At 47.0% G+C, this 25,640-nt stretch overlaps 2 protein-coding genes across 4 annotated transcripts in view; one reads left to right on the top strand and one right to left on the bottom strand.

Annotated features, from left to right (window-relative positions):
- The window catches only part of ACOT8 (acyl-CoA thioesterase 8), a 40,336-nt gene extending 23,405 nt beyond the window's left edge, over positions 1–16,931 (bottom strand). The window contains exon 1 of the mRNA XM_030213618.1: positions 16,743–16,931. Within this exon, the coding sequence (XP_030069478.1) occupies positions 16,743–16,876 (134 nt within the window). The 5' untranslated portion in view covers positions 16,877–16,931. The remainder of the gene's footprint in view (positions 1–16,742) is intronic.
- Positions 16,932–17,459: 528 nt separating this feature from the next.
- ZSWIM3 (zinc finger SWIM-type containing 3) lies at positions 17,460–25,171 on the top strand. Of its 3 annotated transcripts, none has more exons than XM_030213006.1 (3): positions 17,460–17,719; positions 17,842–18,055; positions 22,865–25,171. In XM_030213006.1, the coding sequence occupies exons 1-3, from the start codon at positions 17,707–17,709 to the stop codon at positions 24,831–24,833; spliced, it is 2,196 nt and encodes a 731-aa protein (XP_030068866.1). In that variant the 5' UTR covers positions 17,460–17,706; the 3' UTR covers positions 24,834–25,171. The 3 variants fall into 3 exon arrangements, with proteins under 3 accessions (XP_030068866.1, XP_030068867.1, XP_030068868.1); XM_030213007.1 differs by having other exon boundaries at positions 17,460–17,760; XM_030213008.1 differs by lacking the exons at positions 17,460–17,719; positions 17,842–18,055 and adding an exon at positions 21,075–21,252.
- The last annotated feature ends 469 nt before the right edge of the window (positions 25,172–25,640 follow it).

Below are 25,640 nucleotides of genomic sequence, written 5' to 3'. Positions count from 1 at the left end.
CTGCAGCTCCAATAAGTGGCTTCAGTGAGCCTATGCATGCAACCGTCCATATAACTTACGGGCCTTACACACCAAAGAGCTCAATCTTAACATCTCTCTATTTCAGGCTACTCTGACATAATGTAAGTAACTGATAATCTCACCACGGAGCACTGCTTTTGCTGCATCCCAATACAAAAAGGGATCCTCCGCATGTTCTTTATTCAACGCCTCATAGTCGCGCCAACGCTCTATAATCCTCTCTCTAAAACACACATCTCCATACAGCTCTACTGGAAACTTCCAAGAGTTAGAACGGATTTTCATTTGGCCTAGGTCCCATTCCATACACACCCACGCATGTTCTGATATTGCATAAGGCCCAATGTTCGCTGTTTTAACCTTGCCAAACAGGTCGCTGGTAGTAAGTAGTCTATTTGTGCTTGTGTTGAGTGTGCGCGTGAAAGGTGTGTATAATCCCTCTCTGTGGGATGTAACACCCGCCAGGTGTCTACTAAGTCTAATAAGCGACTCAGTCGTTGCAGGCCTTTATTAGACGCCACCTTATCCCTCCTCTGGCCCTGCGAGCTATCAGTGGATCCCATACTGTATTGAAATCTCCACCCATCACTATATGTACCATGGGATAGCAAAGTAGCTGGCCTATCACTGAGTTGTAAAACTTTTATAATATTGATTAGGTGCATAAACATTACATATTAGAATCTTTTGGCCCTGAAGTTCCATTTCAACTAGAATATATCTCCCTCCAGGGTCTATTGAGAGGGGTCGAACTACTGCGGCTACTCCCTTGCGGACTAATACTACTACTACTTAACATTTCTAAAGCGCTACTAGGGTTACGCAGCGCTGTACAATTTAACATAGAGGGACAGTCCCTGCTCAAGGAGCTTACAATCTAAAAGACAAGTGAACAAGTGCGGACTAATACAGCCACCCCTCCCTTCCTTCCCTGGGCATCCGCAGATATACATTCCTCTACCCACCACGTTCTCAGTTTGGCATGTTCTGCTTGATTAAGATGCGTTTCTTGTAAAAGTGCTATGTCTATCTTATGTCTCTGTGTTGCAAGATGTTGGTTCTTTTCATCGGAGTATTAATTCCTCCTATGTTCCAGGTAACTACTTTTACCATGATCAATGTAGAAACTGCTCAGGATTTGTTAGCAATATAATTTCAACAGCAACCCCCAGGACGGCATCCCAGCCTTCGCCCCCCCCCCCCCCCCCCCCCCAGGTAGATCATATACCCCTCCTCTTGCATCCTCTCTTCCGTACCCTACCTCCTTCCTGTTCTCTCACTTGACCCTCGCCCAGAATTCCTAGCAAACCCATTGCAATGATGAACACCCCCCCACCCCCATTCCTTCCCATCCCCCCATCCCTCCCCTCCCTTCCTAAACCCTCTTCCCCCACCCCCCTCCATCCCTTTTCCCATCAATTGTTCCCTGAGAGGGAACTATCACGTTATAACGCCCCCCCCCCCCATCTTCTCCCTCCTATAACCAAATTACTAAGTTAACTTGGCCATCTACCCATACCTCCCTCTGTTAAAGATGAAGGATGAAAGGCCTGCTGGAGGGAAAAAAATTTACCTCCTAGCAAGCCCCCCTCCACATCATACTTAACCGTCTTACCACATAGCCCCTCTACCCTGTTCCTAGAGTTCAAGACAATCTGCAACCCCCCCCCCCCCCCCCCCCCTCCAAAACCTACAATACTATCCCTGTTATACTGGGGCAAACAAACTTACAATTGTTACTGCACTAGACATTATGCCCCGCCTACAAATATTCCATGTCCAAACACTTCGCTGCCGGAGCAGCTAAACCTGGATGATTTGGATTCGCCTTATCTCCCCATGCAGAAATTTAGTAAGGAAAGGTCCTGATTCTGTCTCAAGGCGGTGCGTCTGCTGGAGCCTTCTGCATTCTCGTCCTCCAAGTGCATCACATACTCCCTCACCTCCTCCACTGACTCAAACAAGCGGACTGTCCCTCTATGCATAATCTTCAGCAGTGCTAGATACATCAGGGTAAAACGTATTTTCATTGCAAACAATTTAGCACAGGGCGGGAAGAATGCACGCCATTTCCCGGCCACTCCCGTCGAATAGTCCTGGAAACACAGGATCCTTTTGTTCTCAAAAAGTAATGTGTTGTCTGTCCTTGAGGACTGCAAAATAAATTGCTTATGGGCGAAATTTAACACCCTCAAATTGATCACTCTCGGTCTGGAAACATTAGTATGGCGGGGCCCTATCCGATGTGCTCTTTCCACCCTCAGTGGTCCCATACTAGTAGGGAAGGCAATTTTCTCAGCAAGCCAGTGTTCCAATGTAACTGCAAGGTCGTTGCCACCCAGGTTTCCAGGGAGCCCCACCAGGCGCAAATTGTTTCTCCTAGAACATAGTAACATAGTAGATGACGGCAGAAAAAGACCTGCACGGTCCATCCAGTCTGCCCAACAAGCTAAACTCATATGTGCTACTTTTTGTGTATACCCTACTTTGATTTGTACCTGTCCTCTTCAGGGCACAGACCGTATCAGTCTGCCCAGCACTATCCCCGCCTCCCAACCACCAGCCCCGCCTCCCACCACCGGCTCTGGCACATGCCGTATAAGTCTGCCCAGCACTATCCCTGCTTCCCAACCACCAGCCCTGCACAGACCATATAAGTCTGCCCAGCACTATCCCCGCCTCCCAACCACCAGCCCCGCCTCCCACCACCGGTTCTGCCACCCAATCTCGGCTAAGCTCCTGAGGATCCATTCCTTCTGAACAGGATTCCTTTATGTTTATCCCACACATGTTTGAATTCCGTTACCGTTTTCATCTCCACCACCTCCCGCGGGAGGGCATTCAAAGCATCCACTACTCTCTCCGTGAAAAAATACTTCCTGACATTTTTCTTGAGTCTGCCCCCCTTCAATCTCATTTCACGTCCTCTCGTTCTACCGCCTTCGCATCTCCGGAAAAGGTTCGTTTGCAGATTAATACCTTTCAAATATTTGAACGTCTGTATCATATCACCCCTGTTTCTCCTTTCCTCCAGCGTATACATGTTTAGGTCCGCAAGTCTCTCCTCATACGTCTTGTAACGCAAATCCCATACCATTCTTGTAGCTTTTCTTTGCACCGCTTCAATTCTTTTCACATCCTTAGCAAGATACGGCCTCCAAAACTGAACACAATACTCCAGGTGGGGCCTCACCAACGACTTATACAGAGGCATCAACACCCCCTTTCTTCTGCTGGTCACACCTCTCTCTATACAGCCTAACAACCTTCTAGCTACGGCCACCGCCTTGTCACACTGTTTCGTTGCCTTCAAATCCTCAGATACTATCATCCCAAGATCCCTCTCCCCGTCCGTACCTATCAGACTCTCACCACCTAACACATATGTCTCCCGTGGATTTCTATTCCCTAAGTGCATCACTTTGCATTTCTTCGCATTGAGAACGATTCTCCAAGTCCTCCACTTTTTGTTCCAAAGTCTCGAGCTGTTTTTTTTTTTTATCATTTTGCACGTCCTCTACTTCCGTCACCCTGTCTTCAACCTCACTCGCTCTTGTTTGGAAGGCCACACATTCGCAAGTCAAATCTTCTATCCGAGGTTGCAGTTTCTCTAATTTCAGGTCAATAGGAGACAACCGTCTCTCTAACAAGTCTTCCAGTACTGTGGTCATCTCAGCTGTGATCTCCGCCACCCATGTGGATGAGACCGAGGAGCCTGTGCCACTCGGTGAGGTCGCCATCTTGGATTCTGCCGCTTTGTTTGCCAGTTTGTCTTTTTGGGTCATTTTCGATGCCATCTCCCCTCCCCAAATCACACGTTCGGCTTTCAAGGTACTCCGCACCTTTTCCGACTAGAGCTGCTTGTATTTGGTGGGTCTGAAAATGGCCCGATGCCCGGGGGGAGAAAACAGGAGCAGGAGAGCCTTTCACTTGCGGCTGCTCTCTAGCATGGCATCACGTGACCTCCAAAACTTTTATTTTTTAAACCTCTTAAGGCTCCTGAGGTATTTTCTGTCCTGACTAGTTTCAGTTCCGTCTCGTTTTCTGGACATGCACATCTGCCTACACTGCACATATCGAAGGTAATTCTCTAACGGGATGTTTGTATTTAGGCGCTCAAATTCACTACCAAACCACCTCCTCCTCCTCACCATTTAACCCACTCCCTCAACCAACCAACCCAGGCCTCCTTCTCCTCTTTCCCTATTATCACCGAAGAGGAAACCGCCCACCTTCTTTCCTCCTTGAAATGCACCACCTGTTCCTCTGACCCCATCCCCACCAACTTACTTAACACCATCTCCCCTACTGTCACCCCCTCCATCTGTCATATCCTCAACCTCTCTCTCTCCACTGCAACTGTCCTTGACACCTTCAAACATGCTGCAGTCACACCACTCCTCAAAAAACCATCACTAGACCCCACCTGTCCCTCCAACTACCGCCCCATCACCTTCCTACCCTTCCTCTCCAAGATACTTGAACGCGCCGTTCACAGTCGCTGCCTTGATTTTCTCTCCTCTCATGCCATCCTCGATCCACTTCAATCCGGTTTTCGCCCTCTACATTCGACAGAAATGGCACTCACTAAAGTCTGTAATGACCTGTTCCTTACCAAATCCAAAGGTCACTACTCCATCCTCATCCTCCTTGACCTATCCACCGCTTTTGACACTGTCAATCATTATTTACTTCTTGCCGCACTGTCCTCATTTGGTTTCCAGGGCTCTGTCCTCTCCTGGTTCTCCTCTTATCTCTCCCACCATACCTTCAGAGTACATTCTCATGGATCTTCCTCCACCCCCATCCCGCTCTCTGTTGGAGTTCCTCGGGGATCTGTCCTTGGACCCCTTCTTTTTTCAATCTACACCTCTTCCCTGGGCTCCCTGATCTTATTTCATGGTTTCCAATATCATCTCTATGCCGACGACACCCAGCTTTATCTCTCCACACCAGACATCACTGCGGAAACCCAGGCCAAAGTATCGGCCTGCTTATCCGACATTGCTACCTGGATGTCCAACCGCCACCTGAAACTGAACATGGCCAAGACAGAGCTTATTGTCTTTCCACCCAAACCCACTTCTCCTCTCCCTCCACTTTCTATCTCAGTCGATGGCACCCTCATCCTCCCCGTCTCATCTGCCTGCAACCTCTGAGTCATCTTCGACTCCTCCCTCTCCTTCTCTGCGTATATCCAGCAGATAGCCAAGACCTGTCGCTTCTTTCTGTATAACATCAACAAAATTCGTCCTTTCCTCTCTGAGCACACCACCCGAACTCTCGTCCATTCTCTCATTACCTCTCGCCTTGACTACTGCAACCTACTCCTCACTGGCCTCCTACGTAGCCATCTATCCCCCCTTCAATCCATTCAGAACTCTGCTGCACGTCTTATTTTCCGCCTGGACCGATACGCTCATATCACCCCTCTCTTCAAGTCACTTCACTGGCTTCCGATCAGGTACCGCATCCAGTTCAAGCTTCTCCTACTAACCTACAAATGCACTCAATCTGCAGTCCCTCATTACCTCTCTACCCTTATCTCCCCTTACGCTCCTACCCGAAACCTCCGCTCACAGGACAAATCCTTCCTCTCTGCACCCTTCTCCACCACCGCCAATTCCAGGCTCCGCCCTTTCTGCCTCGCCTCTCCCTATGCTTGGAATAAACTTCCTGAGCCCATACACCAAGCCCCCTCCCTGCCCATCTTCAAATCCTTGCTCAAAGCCCACCTCTTCAATGTCGCCTTCGGCACCTAACCATTATACCTCTATTCAGGAAATCTAGACTGCCCCAATTGGATTGTCTGCACATTTTGTCCATTAGATTGTAAGCTCCTTTGAGCAGGGACTGTCCTTCTTTGTTAAACTGTACAGCGCTGCGTAACCCTAGTAGCGCTTTAGAAATGTTAAGTAGTAGTAGTAGAAACATGTTCTAATGGAACTTAGGTGCCCAGGTTCTGTTATAGAATATTAGGATGCCTACCATTGCACAAGCCTAAGGGGGTCTTTTACTAAGAAGCAGTAGCGTTTTTAGCTCGTAGTAGAAATCGGCTGATACATATTTTGACTAGCAGTGCACTGTTAGAACAGGGGCGCTTTTTTCTTTCTTTTCTTGTGAATCTCTATAAGAAACATTTCGAGTTCCTGAAGAAGATTCATCGAAATCCTGCAGCGTAGAACTTGTCATGACGCTAGTAAAGAAGTTTGAACATTGAGCAGTGCTCAGACGCTGAGATACTGAGATACTGAGACATTGATATTTTGTTATGCCATGACGCTGAAACAAGTTGAAATCCGCTGGGTGCGGTGCACACACCTGGCGAGATTAAGTGCGCCTTTTCTTATTATTCAGTTTAGTAAATTAACACAATGTTATGTTGATGTAGAATGTTTCAAATATGAAAAGTGCTAAAATTATACTTTGGGAGTGTATACTATGAGATTGTACTGGTGAATAGACAAAGAAAAAATCTGGATGTTAGTTGGCTGGATACAGAGAAGTTAAGACGTTACTCGCATTCATTTGTGAAATGTTATGAAATGCTATGAACAAAGTATGCCAGCATATGGGTACAAGCAAGTAGATATTTTGGTCTAATTTTCTCTAAATGGCTTGGATTACATTTATTATAATAATTAGATTTCAGGATAGTATCAGGTTTCTTCCCCATGATTCATAAAATCATTGATGTATTGAGAGTCTAGAATTCAGAGTAGTATATACCCCCCTATAATTGATGATACAGGAAGGTAGAGAAATAAGTAGTGTGAAAAGTGTGCATGAGATTGATTGAGAATGTGATAGGATTGACCTTGTAATTTAAATATTTACACATTTTCCTTTAAGTTTAGGGTCTACCACTATCACTATTTATGTGAGAGCACGGGTTGAGTTTGCTCACGTTATATTTTCAAAAAAATTAATTGGAGACGTTCAATGATCGAGAAACTTGTCCACCCTCAGAAGCAGTTTTTACCTTCGGGCACTGCTTCGCTAGGGTGAGTTAACACTCAGAGAACCTCTCCTTCATTTATAAAATGTTTTTTGTCTCCTATGGGCAATCCTCTCCCATTTCTCTATTAGGTAGTACTCTGTGTAGTTTCAGATAATCACTGAGAATAGGGGCAAAAGTAACGGCAGTCACCTGTACACATGTACCAAATTGCAAACGGCTTTTGGGGGTCAACCACTTACGTGACGGTTTCTCAGTAAACTATTAGTGGGGTGGTTTTGCCATTTCCTTCCCCAGTCATCTTAACTCCACCCCCACCCAGGCCGTGTACTCATTTACCAACTTAAAGGGGATGGATGGCTGTATTGGCCAGAGGCCACCTAGAAATTCCAGTGCAGTATTCAAACTCTGGTTGTGGCACAGTGAGGACAATACTCCCAATGGAAAAGTGTGACCTATTTAAGTCATATGATGCAGCTTACTAACCTTGTGGGAGACTGCCAATATTAACGTATTGTACAGTCTGTAAAATTATTCCCAGTTCAATACAATGTCCTATGGAGGTTCGATACAAACAAGCTTCATCTTTTCTTTAGAAGAGTTGGCTGAGATCTCTACTTGGGAGAAAAGAAACACATGATCTTTCAGCTCAGAAACAGATCTGGAACATTGCAAAAAGTACGAACCTGAGCCAGGCCAGAACTGGAAAGGTTTCAGTTTCTGTCAGATCTTGGTGTTTTCATCCCATCATAACTGGTTCACCCTGTTCACTAGAAGTCACGTTTAGACCATGACAACAACCCCACTGGGTGTGGGAAACCTCATTATTATCACTAGGGCACCTCTAGCTTTGTAACTGTTCATTTGTTTTATTTGCCTGTTGACAGTGAGTGCGTCAGCGTCCTAAACAATATTACGTCCATGTGACCCAGGCTACAAGTTTTCAAGTCTGAAGCTTCCTTGGAAAACATTTCCAAGGTCATTGAAAACTTGTGAGCACAACAAGCCTGCAACATGGACTATTTTCTCTCTTTACTGTATATAGTAGAGGACAGGCAGATAATGACTAAAACAGTCCATCTACTCTGCCCAGTACGGTAAGTAGGGTTATAACTGCTTCTCCAAGCAGGTTATTCCACCACGCCTTCGTTTAAGGTTAAGGCACTGTGGTTGTCATGTTAGTTTACTTTAGAAATTCTGCCCTGACCCGAAAAGATGCTCGTCGCCATCTTTGCTGGGGTTTCCCATGAGTTACAGCAGAGGTGGCGCTAAAGGCGGCTTTGGGTAAGCCAAATATAATTCAATATAATTGAGTGTTTTAACTGTATGGGAAAAGTAAGGGATGATTCTCAAGCAGTTTTTATGTTTTTTCAGGGGATCATCCTTAAGACAGCTCATTTGGGTGAAACATGCATGTTGGACATAGTACCCCCTCCTCCATCTGACATCTTTTAAGATGAGTATTTAATAATTATCTAAATATCCAGTACTTTAGTAAAGAATTCTTATAAGATAATTCATTGGGTATGCCGATGAGGAGGTGTGTGTCGACTATGGAACATATGATGCAAGCATCATAAAAGCCCAGTTGGGTATGCTATTGCTAATCTCAAATTTGTTACATCATGTTTCTGCTCCCATGATATAATTGAATCCTATTATACTGTCTCACTGTATTTTCAAATGTAAGGCACATTGAACCCAAGTTTACTTGGGATAATGTGGGATAAATGTGAAAAAAACAAAAAAAAAACCCTTTATCCTCCACCTTTTAAGCCACTGCCCATAGGCGCCCGGTATCAGAGGCTTGGGGAGGCTAAACCTCCCCAGCCGAAGATCGGATCCTGATGACGACGTCCACACGACTCAGTTCCGCCCGCCCGGGGCTCGCCGCTCGTCCCAACTGCCCGCCCTCTTCTCTCCCCTCGTCCCAACTGCCCGCCCTCTTCTCTCCCCCAAGATCTCTTTCCTTTTTTTTCTTTTAAATTTACCTCCAGTCCGGCAGCGTCAGTGAAAGCGCTCCCAGTAAAAGCAGTTCCCTTTGCTCAGTGTCCCGCCTTCTTCTGACATCATGACATCAGAAGAAGGTGGGACACTCACTGAGCGAAGAGAAGCGCTTTCACTGACGCTGTGCTGCCGCTGCAGAAAAAAAAAGGAAAGGGATCTTGGGGGGAGGGGGGGGAAAGAAGAGGGTGGGCAGTTGGGGCAGAGGAGAGAGGGAGATGGATGGGATGGCAGGGCTCAGGGAAAGAGGGGAATTGCTGGATATGGGTGAATGGAGGGGGGCAGGGGAGAGAGGAGCATGGATGGGAGGGCAGGGCTCAGGGGGAGAGGGGAATTGCTGGGTATGGGTGAATGGAGGGGGGCAGGGGAGAGAGGAGCATGGGAGGGCAGGGCTCAAGGAGAGAGGGGAATTGCTGGATATGGGTGAATGGAGGGGGCAGGGGAGAGAGGGGAATTGCTGGATATGGGTGAATGGAGGGGAGCAGGGGAGAGAGGAGCATGGATGGGAGGACAGGGCAGGGCTCAGGGAGAGAGGGGAATTACTGGATATGGATGAATGGAGGGGGTAGGGGAGAGAGGATCATGGATGGGAGGGCAGGGCCCAGGGAGAGAGGGGAATTGCTGGATATGGATGAATGGAGGGGGCAGGGGAGAGAGGAGCATGGATGGACATGGATGGGAGGACTGGGCCCAGGGAAAGAGGAGAAATTGCTGGACATAGAGGGGAGGGGAGGGAAGAGAGAGGAAGGAGATGAGATGAGGGGAAAGGAAAAGAGGAGAAAAACTGCACATGGATGGAGAAAATAGGCAGAAGCTGGATCCACTGGACAGTCAAGTCTGCGGAGGACCCAGCTTTTTCTCACGGATGTAGGACAAGAAATGAAGAAGAAAGGCGGAAAGTAAAGAAATAAATGGAAAGGAAGCCCTGGAAATGGAGTTAAGAGGACAGATAGCAGCAGAATCGGATACTGGGCCAGCATGCTCAGAAAAACAAAGTCACCAGACAACAAAGGTAGAAAAGATCATTTTATTTTCATTATAGTGTTTGAAATACGTCCACTTTGAGAATCAGGTGCTCAACATTAAAAGTTTATATTTATTTACTTATTTATGGCATTTTATCCCACATTAAACATGAATTAGGGTGTTTTGTGGCTGTACATGAGAATTGTGATATTATGATCCCTTGTTTCATATTGTTGACGGTCTGCTTTTTCCGTATGGGTGGTATATTGGTGTATTAGGTTCTGCCCAGTGTAATATTTATGGTACAGTAAGGTTCTGAGTGTGTTTTTGCACAAAGTTGTGCGTAGTGTTTTGCAGTTGAGCGATTGTGGTTAATATATGCTTTGAGCAACCACTTTATTCTTTGACATATGATACATATCTAATACCTAAATTTAATAAAAGGTATTAATTGTGACTTTTATTTTTATTTTCTGTGTGTTATCAGACAATTATGGATTTAAGCTCCACCCCTAGCCCTACCCCTAACCCCGCCCCCTTTAGCCTCCCCAAACAGTTGGGCCACCAACCGCCTATGGTGCCTATCCAGCTAGATGGTGATTAATGACGGCACAACGAAATAGGAAAGCAAGGGCGCTTTATAAGGTAAAATTATGTATCATACCTGATAATTTTCTTTCCATTAATCATAGCTGATCAATCCATAGACTGGTGGGTTGTGTCCATCTACCAGCAGGTGGAGATAGAGAGCAATCCTTTTGCCTCCCTATATGTGGTCATGTGCTGCCGGAAACTCCTCAGTATGTCGATATCCAAGCTCCATCCGCAGGACTCAGCACTTAGAGAATTACACCCACAAAGGGACACTCTGCCCAGCTCACCACCGCCGAAACGGGGGAGGGGAATTAACCCAGCTCATCCCCACACAAGTGGGGGAGGGGAATCCGTCCAGCTCATCCCCGCGGAGCGGGGGAGGGACACCACACCCGCCAATGCGGGGGGATCTGGCTTATCCTGCAACTGCAACCGCGGGAGGAGCTGACTGACCCTAACACCGCCGAAGCGGGAGGGGTACAAAGCTGCCCTACTGCCGCACGAAGCGGGAGGGAGCGCCGGCAGAATTTAAGTCTCAATCCAGCCCCGTAAAACGGAGGGGAGAGGAATGCAGCAGCTCACTGTAACACAAATTCGTCTCAACTCTTGAAGAATCCATTAAAAAACTTGAACACGAAGTCCTCCTGAACAGGAACTGAAGACTAAACTTGAACCTGAAATGCAACCAGAATATAAACAATACAGATATCTGGGAGGGGCTATGGATTGATCAGCTATGATTAATGGAAAGAAAATTATCAGGTATGATACATAATTTTACCTTCCATATCATCATGCTGATCAATCCATAGACTGGTGGGATGTACCGAAGCAGTACTCACCCAGGGCGGGACATAGAAATCCCTGACCGCAACACTGAAGCTCCAAACCGGGCCTCCGCCCGAGCAGCCACAGTCAAGCGGTAATGCCTGGAGAAGGTATGGGCCGATGCCCAAGTTGCCGCCTTGCAAATCTCTTCCAAGGAGACGGACCCGGCCTCTGCCATCGAGGCCGCCTGAACTCTAGTGGAGTGAGCCTTCAGCTGGATAGGCGGCACCTTCCCCGCGGCCACATAAGCCGCTGCGATGGCTTCCTTGACCCATCTTGCCACTGTAGGCTTAGCAGCCTGCAGACCCTTATGAGGACCTGCAAACAGGACAAACAGATGATCCGACTTCCGGAAATCATTGGTCACTTCCAAGTATCTGATGATGACTCGTCTCACATCCAGATATTTGAGAGCAGAGTATTCCTCTGGATAGTCCTCCCTACGAAAGGAAGGGAGACAGAGCTGCTGATTCACATGGAAGCGAGAAACAATCTTGGGCAGGAAGGAAGGTACTGTGCGAATAGGCACTCCTGCCTCAGTGAACTGCAGAAAGGGCTCTCGCATGAGAGTGCCTGGAGCTCGGAAACTCTTCTGGCTGAAGTGATAGCCACCAAAAAGACTGCTTTCAACGTCAGGTCTTTCAGAGATGCCCTTGACAAGGGTTCAAAAGGCGGCTTCTGCAAGGCTCTTAGCACCAGGTTGAGATTCCACGCAGGCACCACTGAGTGCAGAGGAGGGCGCAGGTGATTAACTCCCTTGAGAAAGCGCACCACATCTGGCTGCGAAGCCAGGGAAGCACCCTTCAGGCGGCCCCTGAAGCAAGCCAGAGCCGCTACCTGGACTTTAAGGGAACTGAGCGACAGGCCTTTCTCCAGACCTTCTTGCAGGAACGCCAACACTGAAGAAATTGGAGCAGTGAAGGGAGAAAGTGAGCCTGCTTCACACCACGCTGGAAAGGTACGCCAAACCCTGGCGTAAGCAGTAGAAGTAGAGCACTTCCTCGCTCTCAGCATAGTGGCGATGACCTTGTCTGAGAAGCCCTTCTTTCTCAGACGCTGCCGCTCAATAGCCAGGCCGTAAGACCAAAGGGGGAGGGATCCTCCATCACCACGGGACCCTGATGCAACAGGCCCTGCTCCACTGGCAGCCGCAGAGGATCGTCCACTGAGAGCCTGATCAAGTCCGCATACCAGGGACGTCTGGGCCAGTCCGGACCCACCAGGATTATCCGGCCCGGATGCTTTGCCACCCGGTCTAGCACCCTGCCCAACATGGGCCAGGGCGGGAACACATAGAGAAGCTCCTGTGTCGACCACTGTTGGAGAAGAGCATCTACTCCCAGGGATCGAGGGTCCCGTCCTCTGCTGAAAAAGCGCGGCACTTGGCAATTGGCCGAAGACGCCATCAGATCTAGGCTCGGCTGGCCCCAGCGCTTCGTGATGTCCAAGAACGCCTGAGCAGATAGCTGCCACTCTCCGGGAGCTTCCGCCCACTGGCATAGATTCATGGCCTCCTTGGCTAGAGGGGCGCTCTTGGTACCTCCCTGGCGGTTGACATAGGCCACAGCCGCGGCATTGTCCGACAGGACCCGTACTGGCTTCAACGCCAGTACCGGGATGAACTCCAAAAGCGCCAACCGAATGGCTCTGAGTTCCAGGAGGTTGATAGACCACTTTGCCTCTGCAGGAGACCAGAGCCCCTGCGCTGTCCTTCCCAAGCAGTGGGCTCCCCAGCCCGACAAAGAGGCGTCCGTCGTGACGACAATCCACTCCGGGGTCACCAGAGGCATTCCTGCAGACAACTTGTCTGTCTGCAGCCACCAGCTCAGCGCCTTGCGCACTGCTGGGTCCAAGGGAAGGCGCACAGCATAATCCTCCGACACCGGAGTCCAGCGCTGCAGCAGAGAGTGTTGTAGTGGTCTCATATGAGCCCTGGCCCAGGGCACTACTTCCATCGTGGCCGTCATAGAGCCCAACAGCTGCACATAGTCCCAAGCCCGAAGAGGAGAGGCTACTAGGAACTGGTCCACCTGAGCCTGAAGTTTGACAATCCGATTGTCCGGCAGGAACACTCTGCCCACTTGGGTGTCGAATCGAACTCCCAGATACTCCAGGGACTGAGTCGGGCGCAGCTGGCTCTTCTCCCAGTTGATGATCCACCCCAGGGAGCTCAAAAGAGCAATCACCCGGTCCACAGCTTTGCCGCACTCTGCATAAGAGGGGGCTCGGATCAACCACTCGTCCAGATAAGGATGGACTTGTACTCCTTCCTTTCGCAGGAAGGCCGCGATGACCACCATTACTTTGGAGAAGGTCCGCGGAGCAGTAGCCAACCCAAAAGGGAGGGCTCTGAACTGGAAGTGTCGGCCCAGGACTGCAAAACGCAGAAAGCGTTGATGAGGAGGCCAGATGAGAATATGCAGGTACGCTTCCTTGAAGTCCAAGGAATCCAAGAACTCCCCTGCCTTCACTGCCGCTATAACAGAGCGGAGAGTCTCCATGCGAAAGTGCCGCACTTTCAAGGCCCGATTGACCCCTTGAGGTCGAGAATAGGCCAGACAGAATCTCCTTTCTTTGGTACCACAAAGTAAATGGAGTAACGTCCCTTGCCAATCTGATTTTCTGGCACCGGAACGACCGCACCCAGGCGTATCAGGTTGTCCAAGGTCTGCTGCACTGCCACAGCTTTGACCGGAGACTTGCAGGGAGAGAGTACAAACCCGTCTCTTTAGGGTCGGCAGAACTCTAACTTGTAGCCGTCTCTGATGACTTCCAGAACCCAAGCGTCTGAAGTTACCCTGGTCCACTCGCCCAGAAACAAGGACAGGCGTCCTCCAATCTGCACTGGGCCATGGACCAGGGCCCCGTCATTGGGTACGAGACCCTGGGGGAGGACCGGAAGGCGCACCTCCGGGACGGTGGTCTCTGCGAAAGGAATGCTGCTTGGGGGAGAAGCTCCTTTTGAAGGAAGAGGGGGCAGAGGAGCCCGACTTGCCCAGGCGGTACCGACGGGCTTCCTGAAAGCGTCCTCTGGAGATACCGGGGCGAGCACTGGCCCGAGCCCTGACCTCTGGTAACCTCTTGCCCTTAGACATGCCGAGATCGGTCACGATTTTGTCCAGCTCGACCCCAAAGAGCAGCTTGCCTTTAAAAGGCAACTTAGCCAGGCGGGACTTAGAGGCGTGGTCCGCAGACCAATGTTTCAGCCAAAGCCAGCGCCGCGCAGAGACTGTCTGAGCCATACCTTTAGCCGAGGCTCTCAAGACATCATACAGTAAGTCTGCCAAATAAGCCAAGCCCGATTCCAGGGCCGGCCAATCAGCCCTCAAGGAAGGATCCGAGGGGGAAGCCCGCTGCACCATCGTCAGGCACGCCCTGGCCACATAGGAGCCGCAAACTGAGGCCTGCAAACTTAAGGCAGCCGCCTCGAAGGACGACCTTAAAGCCGCTTCCAATCTTCTGTCTTGGGCGTCCTTTAGGGCCGTGCCACCTTCCACCGGCAACGCCGTTTTCTTAGTCACCGCAGTAATTAAAGAATCCACGGTAGGCCAAATAAAGGCCTCACGTTCACTTTCAGGCAAAGGATAGAGGCGGGACATAGCCCTAGCCACTTTGAGGCTCGCTTCCGGGACATCCCATTGAGCCGAAATTAAGGTGTGCATGGCATCATGCACGTGGAAGGTTCTAGGCGGGCGCTTCGCCCCCAGCATAATGGCAGAGCCAACAGGGGCTGAGGGAGAGACGTCCTCTGGCGAGGAAATCTTCAAATTGCTCATGGCCTGCACTAACAGGTTGGGCAAATCCTCTGAGCGAAAGATCCGTGCTGCAGAGGGGTCATCCGCTCCATCTGAGCGGGAATCCGTCTCCTCCAAGGAATCCCCAAAGGACCGTTGGGAGAACTCAGATACGCTGCCCTCATCTACATCAGAGGAAACAGAGTCCTCTAAGGCCTGGGAATCCACCCGAGGGTGTTTACTTCCGGGGGCCTCAACCCCTTTATCGGACAAGGGAGAAGGGGCAGCGTTTTGCATAAGAAAGGCCTGATGCAGCAGCAAAATAAACTCGGGGGAGAAACCCCCCAGACTGTGCACTTCAGCAGCCTGGGCCACAGCCCTAGACGCACCCTCAACCGGCGCTCGCAAGAGCGGGGAAGAAACAAGCTGCGCATCCAAGATGGCGTCCGGCGCGACACTCCGTGAAGGAGCCGCGCGGGAAGAACGGCGCTTAACTTTAGCCGCTTTTCTGCCGTCGCCCAAATGAAGGGCGGCCATGGCATTAACGTCTCCCACCTCAAGGGCGGCCCAAGAAGAAGCCGTCCGAGCAGCGTGGCCGGCCAAGATGGCGGAGGCAAGCAGCGGGGGATGGGCGTTTATGGCGGGAAAAACCGCCGCACCCGAGGAAGAACCGGGACACTGACCGGCCTCCAAACTGACACCCAACAAGGGCGAATCAGACTTTAAAACCCCCGCATCCCCGCTAGACGCGCACACGCGGTCCGGGGAGCGATTCTTTGCGCCCTCGCCCTCCGACGCCATCAGCCACATGGAGATCAATCGGGGAACCCCCTGCCCGCTACAAAAAGGTAAAAATTACCTGCTTTCCGCTCCGAGCTGTAACGACCTGGTGTCCCAGTGAGTAGCTGCAATAAACGTTTAAATAAATGTCGAAATAAACGCCCTTAAGGACGTCCAAAATTTTTTTTTTTTTTTTTTTAAACGGAGCCAGCGGGAGGGGGGAGAAAAGGAGGGACCTGGCGCCACCAGGTTTGCACTTGCTCAAGAAAAGCCCTCAACCCCAGGCACTCAACAAAACCTAAAAATTAGGCTTGGAGGCCTAGCCAGAGCTGCTGCTGTGTGTGACCACCACCTGCTGAGATAGAGAACATACTGAGGAGTTTCTGGCAGCACATGACCACATATAGGGAGGCAAAAGGATTGCTCTCTATCTCCACCTGCTGGTAGATGGACACAACCCACCAGTCTATGGATTGATCAGCTTGATGATATGGAAACGACAGTTCAGAATATCTGGTTGGGCAGACTGGATGGACCGTACAGGTCTTTATCTGTAGTCATTTACTACGCTAATATCATTTGTTCCTTTTTTTATACTGTAATAAAAAGATTTAACTATAAAATCAACTGTTTGAGGCTTCTGTGAATGGGGAAAGAGTTCGCGAGATCCTGCGTCATTCTCCACTTAATAGTTAGTAATATAGGTGAAGAAAAAAAAAAACCCCTTCGATGCTCCGCCCCCTTCGATCGATAACATCCTCCAAACCCCGCCCCATACACCAATAGCCTTAGGGCCTTTTTATAGGCGTAGAGTTTCAAATTCAATGATTAGCTTTACGTCACCCGTCCACCAGTACCTAAACAGGTCAGTATCCAGCGGCTCCAGATTCAGGACACTGGTGACAAGCACGCTGCGAAGGTCTGCTTCCGCCGCTAGACCACTTTGCGACTCAGGTTCAGGGAATTCTTTGCACTGCATGGAAGCCGCCATCTTGGCTAAAAGGGTCGGTCGGTGGAGTCACGTGACGTGAGCATCGCTCCTTGGACCTAAGGAAGGAGGAGGTTGAATAAAACTTGTAACCGGAAACTTGATGAGATCCATTGCCCCACCCTACACCAAGAATGAATGCAAAGAAGCTATGACTCTCTAGCAAAATAAAACCCATTAGGTCAATGGTACCAATAAATCCTCTGACCCCTGAACTGTTACTTTATTATTTTGAGCACACTGAGCAAGCAAGCAAAAGCTTGAACGAGGTTAATTCCGCCCACTGCCTGTGATGTTTCCGCTGGCGAACGCGGATTGAAGGATTCAACGATCAGTTATTTCTCTTATCGCTGATTGGTTCTTGAAAGTGTCCATTTCAACCCTTTTGCCTGCACTAAACGAGGAGGCGGAAGGTAGATGGCGATAGGTTAAGCCTCTGATCAATCTCAAGTCACAAGGTTCTTTGACTCGTTAGTGATTTGCTGTTGCGTGTGCTACTCTCCTTCTGCTAGTTGTGATTGGTCTTTCGATAGGGTGGGCGGTTTCTCCGGTTGAGATAAGTGCCCGTGGTTGAGCGTGAGAGGAAGCTGTTGCTGAGTACGGGCAGGGTGGTTAGGTAGCTTTGTAATTTGGGGCTGGTTTCTGGTCTATAAAGCATGACATATAGTTTTTTTTTAATAAGTTTGTAGTGTTTAAGCAGTATACTTTGTGTTGGGGGAGAAGAAATTGAGAAAATCTGCCACATAGAAGTAACCTGGCCCTGAAGAAGAGGTTGCATGGGTTTAAAGTCAAAGAGAGACACATGATTCTCCATTGAACGTTACAGGGAAGCCATGTTAAGAAGAGGTACAAGAGTTGACTATCAAGTTACCAAAGATGTAAATTATGTGAGTCTAGCCTACTGTGATAAAGGGTTTGTGGAGGTGGAGTTCTCAGCATCCTAACCAAATCCCACATCTTTTTTTAAGGCCTGGATGAATTTGTTACCCAGGATCCTCTTCTGTTCCTAGTTCTCTATTGCGCAGCCATGGAAGCTGGCAGCTGTTTCCGGAATTATGAAGACTTCAAGGAGAGCTTTAACTCGTTCAAGAAGGAAACCAAATATCAATATGGCTTGAAAAATTGTATGTCTGTCCGATACTACAACCGGAAACATGGAACCAACATTCGTGACGATATCACGTAAGGCCTGCTGGATCTCATCTGTGTGCCCTTGGGAGTGATCCTTGTGCACCTGCATGAGAATATATGTGTATGTGAATAACATCCGTGTGTGTGTGAAAATGTACATTGTAAGCTTGATTTAATGAGGGTGTGGCCTCGTATATGAGGGTATGTGAAGGTCTTGCTTCCATTTTGTTCTTCCATGATTGATTCTCGGGTAGTTTGGGTCCCCTTAACCCAGTGGCTGTAAGGAACACCTGTTATGGGACCATTGGCCATTGCTTCCAATTCACATCGTTCCACCCCTCCTGTCTTGTTTCTTTTTTTACTTCTTCATCTTTGTTTTTATCCCTTTTTTTCTGCTCCCTCCTCCTACCTCCATTTCCTTCTTCCTTTTCCTATATTATCTCACTGATCTTTTCCAAATATACCTTGCTTTGTCTCGCCATACTAAGATCAGAGTGTCAGGTGGGCCTCATTTCTGCCAAGTCTTCTTCTTCCATGTGTTCTTGGTTCAGTCTTGCTGCTCCTTTTCTGCACCTTCATTGCAAGTCCCAGAACAGGAAACAGCAGTAGCAAAGGGTTGGGTCTTCACTGCTGCCATTTCTACCAAGGGACCTAGATTCTCCAGTTTCCTCCACTGAGTGAGTCCAGGACCCACAGCAGCAACATGAACTCTTCTGCTCCTGATCTTTTTTTTTTTTTTTTCCTGTAGAAGAAAATGATTGCGTTGACAACTTCTGCAGTTCAGCAGCTTTTCATATGCAATTTGCCCACTTCACCCTTTTGTTTGATTCTGGCATTAGTACATAAGTACATAAGTAATGCCATACTGGGAAAAGACCAAAGGTCCATCGAGCCCAGCATCTTGTCCACGACAGCGGCCAATCCAGGCCAAAGGCACCTGGCAAGCTTCCCAAACGTACAAACATTCTATACATGTTATTCCTGGAATTGTGGATTTTCCCCAAGTCCATTTAGTAGTGGTTTATGGACTTATTCTTTAGGAAACCGTCCAACCCCTTTTTAAACTCTGCTAAGCTAACCGCCTTCACCACATTTTCCGGCAATGAATTCCAGAGTTTAATTACACATTGGGTGAAGAAAAATTTTCTCCGATTTGTTTTAAATTTACTACACTGTAGTTTAATCGCATGCCCCCTAGTCCTAGTATTTTTGGAAAGCGTGAACAGACGCTTCACATCCACCTGTTCCACTCCACTCATTATTTTATATACCTCTATCATGTCTCTATTATGATAGCTGTGACACTATTGATCCACAGACCATGTTTGATCTTGTGATGTTCCTGCCCCACAGTTCTACAAGATGCTGTCGACTGCCCTTTCATTGTGCTCCAACCAGGGAACGAGAGCCTGTGAAAAATCTTAGGCTGCTCCGTGGAGTGCTCGTTGCAATTGGGATATAACTGTTATTTAGGTAGGCAGTTGCACGGGACTGATCCACAGACCATGTTTGAGCTTGTGATGCTCCTGTCCCACAGTTCTACAAGATGTTTTCGACTGCCCTTTGATTGTGCTCCAACCAGGGAAAGAGAGCGTATGAAAAATCTTAGGCTGCTCCGTGGAGTGCGCATTGCAATTGGGATATAACTGTTATTTATGGTGGGCAGTTGCACAGGACTGAGCAGAACCTTTTATTTCTTTCTGCCAGTGTGCACCGTCTTCAAGAGCCAAAGTGTCCCAAGGGAGGGACATTACAGAAAAGCCTATAGTGACATAGACAGGTTAACAGAATAGACCTAGAAATGTGAGTTTATTGGAAATTCTCTTGCAAATATTATTCTAATGTATCTGAAAATTTTACTTGGCAAATTATACCCTAGATTTGAGTTGATTTGGTATGTGTTTGACCTGGAAATTTAGTTTATTTTAACACGCCACCATCATCAAATTATTTTGCCAGGCTATATATTACTTTTTTTTTTTTTTCAAGTAACCAAGTGATTTGGATTGATATATTTGATCAGGAGATTTTATGTATATCACCTGAATTGGAAAATGGACATGAAAGCTGGGACATCACAGTTTTGTAGCCTGTTTTACAAAAGGTTTGCTGAATGTGTGAAGCCTTTTGTAAAATACATATAAGGCTGCAATAAAATGTATATTATAACGGCATCTTTATTAGGATTTATTTACCACCTTTTTGAAAGAATTCACTCAAGGCTGTGTACAGTAAGAATAAATCAAACATAAGCAGTAGACAATTACAGCAGTAAAAATATTCAAATAAGTATGGCATCGTATACTAACAATGTCAACACAATAAGTAATAGAACATTTTAATAGACTGTGTAGGGTATAAGCAAAGAAGGAGCATATAGATAGGTAAGAGAGTAAGAGGAGTTAAAAAGTAAGGTGACTAATTTAAAGAAATATGCAGTGAGAACAGCATCTTATTTAACAAGAACAACAAAAAAGTTGAAATAGAGTGACATAATCCACTCTGTTCTACAAATCTAGGCAGGTTACAATAAAAACATACATAATATAATGAACAAAAGAAACCAAAACAATTTAAAACAAAACAACTAAAGTAAAACTATAAAATAAAGCTTCTGAGCAAGTGGCAGACTTTACAAAATTGCAAGTACAAAAGGAATCTGAGAGAGCCAAGCTGCAGAATTCAATTTGTTTTTTTTCATTTTGAGATCGTTTTAATCATCGGAGAGGTATGCACCATTGGGCTTTATGGAGTAATTGAGACACCAAGTACAAACAAGTAGTTAATTTAATGTTTACACGTGACTTGGAGCAGCTGTAAATGCCGTCAGTCTTTTCAAAGTATACATGCATTGTGTTGCAAAAATAGGAACAAATGTCTACTTTTAAACATTATGCCCAGAACGCACCCTTTGAAATGTTCATATGGTCCAAGCATAAACATGGAAATAGCAACTCTTTTTAGGGTTAGGAGTCATGTTGAAAACAAATTCAAAGCTTGAAATTGTCAAGTTTGCCTAATAATTTATAGACATCCCTTTATTGTTCTTAAAGCAGGGCTTCCCAAATGGGGCCACAAATCCGGCTTGCAACCTGGTGGGTGTGGTTTGTTTGTTTTTTTAAACCCGTCATCGACCCACAGCGCCCATATTCTAATTAGGACTGTGCGAGCTTTACGGAAGGCAGGAGATGGTGGTAATGTCTGCTATGACGCTGTAAGAGGGTTGGGAGAAGTAGAGTGAATGAAAGGTAGGTCTCCAGGGGTCCCTTGCTTTCTGTGGCAGTGATAATGGGGTCATGGTGTAGAATGTTTGATAAGACTGTAAAAGAATTCTGTGAAAAAATGCACTTTTTTGGAAATGGGGAAAAATTGGTAAAATAGTCCTTCCCTACCAAAGTGACCATGATCTGTGCATGAACTTTGCTGATCACAGTGGGTAAAGCCAAAGTCTGTCCTGTTGCTGATGTATGGACTGAGTGGGAAGGGCACTTGTGGTAATAAAAGGCATCTGGATTGGCCGCCACCTTCAATTTTTATCTAATAAATAGAGTTGAATTTGTACATACAACCAGAAAAAAACTGCTGATGATCAGTGTCTCTAGCAACAGAAGAAATGCACATTGGAAATCACTTGATTTACTGAGTTTATACGACAATTGTTCGGGTGTACAATCAAAACAGCATGCCTGTCAAAAATATTTGCTTTTATCAGCATAAGGCAACCCATAAAGCTTGCACAGAACTGAGGAACAGCCATAGTGAGGTGTTCCTCGGGATGTGAAATGTTTAGTGTTTAAATAGCTTCTCAATGCCAGGGCATTATGCGGAGCCAGAAGGAACAAAGGGTGGAAACTAGGGCAGGGCACTTGTCTTTCTGCTTATTGGTTCAGTGTAAATAGATTCGGCTCCAGTTAACAGAACAGACAAAAGGTATCATTGTTCTGTTATCTGCCATTCTAATGCTATGTGGTTGGCAGAGTCATGTAGCTATGGGAAAGATTAGCCAAGTTTATTTCTAGTAATTAAAAACTAGTGAACATGCAGGTTCCTAGATTTTTTTTTTTCTGTTAATATGGAACCCTGGTTCTAACAGCAGCAGTTAGACTGATTTTATCCAATTGGCTGTGTCTTAGTGTGCATATCGTTTTCCTGTTGTTGGAGATGCTGACTACAGAATTATTATCAAAATCCAAGGTCACTTCTCTACTAAAATATAAATTCAAAACGACAAAAAGAGTAGAGGATGTCTCAAAGTACAGTTATGTTATACGGGGTGGTGAGTCTCGTATATATGTCCGTGTAAATATTATAATCACAGACTTTACCCCCGACCAACAAATGCTTAAGTTTCTAACTCTTTATTAATAGCATTGTGCAACAAATGAGGCAGTATGTCACTTAATCTTATTAAAACCGGTGTGCTCACAAACCCCGACAGGTGATTATGACCAGAGGCGTCACACTTGATAACCTGGTGGATGGCTCCCCCTTGACGAAGCAAGTATTGCGAAACAGGCAACCTGTCGGGGTTTGTGAGCACACCGGTTTTAATAAGATAAGTGACATACTGCCTCATTTTTTGCACAATGCTATTAATAAAGAGTTAGAAACTTAAGCATTGGTTGGTCGGGGGTAGAGTCTGTGATTTATAATATTTACACAGAGGTTCACCACGTGAGTGAAGTGATACCAGCCGTGACGTGTATATATGAGACTCACCCCGTATAACATAACTGTACTTTGAGACATCCTCTACTGTTTTTGTCGTTTGACTACAGAATTATCAGCATTTGGGAAGATACTGGGAAAGCTTAGGAGGACAGGTCTTATAATGTTTAAAATGGCTGCTTTCTTTTCCAGGTTTATGCAGGTGAGATTTGAATGTATGCAAGCTCAGGGACAAAATAAGAAGAGAAAGTTACTGCCAAGTTCCTGCCCGGCTTATTTTGTTCTACAGTATAACGAAGAATTGGACCGTCTGGTGATAAGTGAACAAAATAGTAACCATGTGCATACAAATTCAGAAAATTCTTTGGTCCAGACCTGCTGTTCAGGTAAGACAGCTATAAATAAACCTCCTGCTAGTCCCCAGCAAAAGCGATGGAGGGAGAATCAGAATCCACTCATGTCTGAAAATACCGATGAGAAGTTGGTGACTGCAGAAAAGCAGTCCTCTGAGAGAGCTTCCATTGTTCTGACAGAAGCAAGCACAGTGTTAGAAATGCCAAAGACGGACACCTGCGGGAATGCCTTGATGCGGGTGGCAGAGGTAATGAAGAACTTTCTGAGGGTAGACACAGGTTCAATGGCTTCCATCAGTGCTGGCTGCAGCCAGGACCTGAACAGACTCAATTTCCAGACCAGCAAAATGCGAGGCCTGTTCGTCAGGTTCCCAGAGTGTTTGCTTCTGCACCGTGTGCAGAGTGAATACGGGCATGTGCTCTACGCCTTTCTCGTCGAGAGCAAAGAGCGAGTTGGAAAAGTGGTGCACTTTGCTGTCTTGAAAGAGGACACCGTGGAAAATGTGACTAAAATGCTAACCGTCTTCTGTGAATTCAACCCCGAGTGGACAAAGGTTAAAGTAGTATTTACAGATACATCCTTTGTCCATAATGCAGTGCTGAAGGAGGCCTTCCCTTCGGCACAGGTCTTGCTCTCCGTTTATCACACGGTCCGCCTGATTGAAAGGAAGGCCAGGGAGGCATCGGCCTTTAGAGAAAGCCTGGCAGTAGCATTGAGAGCTGTGGTATTTTCTACTTCCACTGTGAACTTGTTGGCCCTCGCTAAAATGTTGAAACAGGTGTTGGAGCCAGAGTTCCACGATTACTTGCAAGCCAACTGGTTCTCCTGTGAGATGCTCTGGTACATGCACGTGAAGAAAGGGCTCCATTCCTGCAGTACCTACATTGACAGCTTGGAGTTAATCACGCACAAGATTCTGAGCCTTTTCAGCAGGCAGACGTCTCTGGAAACCAGCATTTTGCACTTTGTTGAATACGCTGACTGTTTTAACACCAAAAGTTTGGAGAATCTGTACAGGGGCTTTTCAAGCATTGCAAAAGAAAGTCCTAAGAGCTCTCTGAGAAATAGTAAGGCTGGCACTAGCAATTCTACACCGTTCCGTTTCCTTCCATTGCCTCAGGCAGCAACAGTACCCGTTACACAACCTGCTTTTAAGAAGGTGAATGGTATAGATCTCATGCTGAATGCTCTACAAAATATCTGTACAGAGCTGGGATACCAAATGTGCAAAAATGAGTGGGAGGTGGTACAGAAATCTACTCAGCTCATCAATATCCAGAAAACATATATCAGTGTGCAGCTTCTAGAAGATACACACCAAGTTAGCAGTAACTATCGGAACTGTAGCTGCAGCTTCTATACTTGCTACCGCTTACCTTGCCGCCATATCTTAAGTGTTCTCCATGCCAGTAAGAGACCTGTGGAAGCTACCATGGTTAATCAGTGTTGGCAGCTGAAGTCCCATCAGCGCTTGGAGGAGGAAGTGCTTTTAGATCAGTTGCAATGCTCGGCCGAATGTCTAACTACAGCCGAAGAGAGATGCACCAAAATTAAGAACTTGAGCACAGAACTGGCCAACCTGTTGAAGCAGTGTGAAGGAGCCGAACTTGCAGAAAGGTGCTCTACCCTCCAGATGATTGTAGATATATGGAATAAATCTTCAGAGAAAACGGAAAAAGATGAGGCTTTCCAGGTCGTGCAGAATGTTGGCGATTTGCCATTCCTTTGGATGAAGCAGGAGTCTGAGGTTGAGGTGGACACTGTATCGGACACATTAGTTGTCAATTCACAGATGCTTCAAAGCTGAAACTTAAATACTGGACTTGAACTGTTAGTGACAGAGAGCAGCAAAGCTGCAACCTAAGGGGCTAAAATGTTCTGGAAAACTTAAGAAGAACTTGGCTTATGAAATCATCTTAATAGCTTGGCTAGGAGCAATGAACTAGAACAGATTGAAGATATCTTCAGTCTTTTCAACTCTGGACAGAGTCTGAAACCCTGTGATAGACATAACACTTGGACATTGTGTCTTGTCCACAGTATTATTGGTGATAGTCCTATAATCTGCGAGCAACATATTAAATACTAGTAAAAAAAGGCCCGTTTCTGACACAAATGAAACGGGCGCAAGGTTTTCCTTGGAGAGTGTATGTGAGAGTGACTGTGTGTGAGAGAGAGAGAGTGAATGTGCGAGTGTGTGTGAGAGAGAGTGAGTCTGGGTGCGAGTGTGTCTATGAGAGAGAGTGTGTGTGAGAATGAGGGTGTGCAAGTGCGTATGTGAGACAGTGTGAGAGAGTGTTTCACACAGATACAGTGTGTGTGAGAGTGTGTGTGAGACACAGACTCTCTGTGAGACTGAGTGTATGAGACCAAGAGAGTATGTGAGTGACTGTGTGACAGAGAGAGTGAATGTGATACAGTGTGTGAGAGAGAGAAAGACATTGACTGTGAGAGAGAGTGTGTGTGACAGAGATTCTCTCCCCCCCCCCCCCTTTCTGGTGTCAGGCCCCCCTCTCTCTCTCTGGTGTCTGAGCGTTACTGTCCAGGACGCTGAGCTCTGGCTGTGCTTCAAGGAACTGACCAATCCTATTTAATAGAATGCACCTCCAACATT

This window comes from Microcaecilia unicolor, chromosome 8 (assembly GCF_901765095.1).
Source record: "Microcaecilia unicolor chromosome 8, aMicUni1.1, whole genome shotgun sequence".
NCBI lineage: Eukaryota > Metazoa > Chordata > Amphibia > Gymnophiona > Siphonopidae > Microcaecilia > Microcaecilia unicolor.
This window is presented reverse-complemented; position numbering and strand designations above follow the sequence as displayed.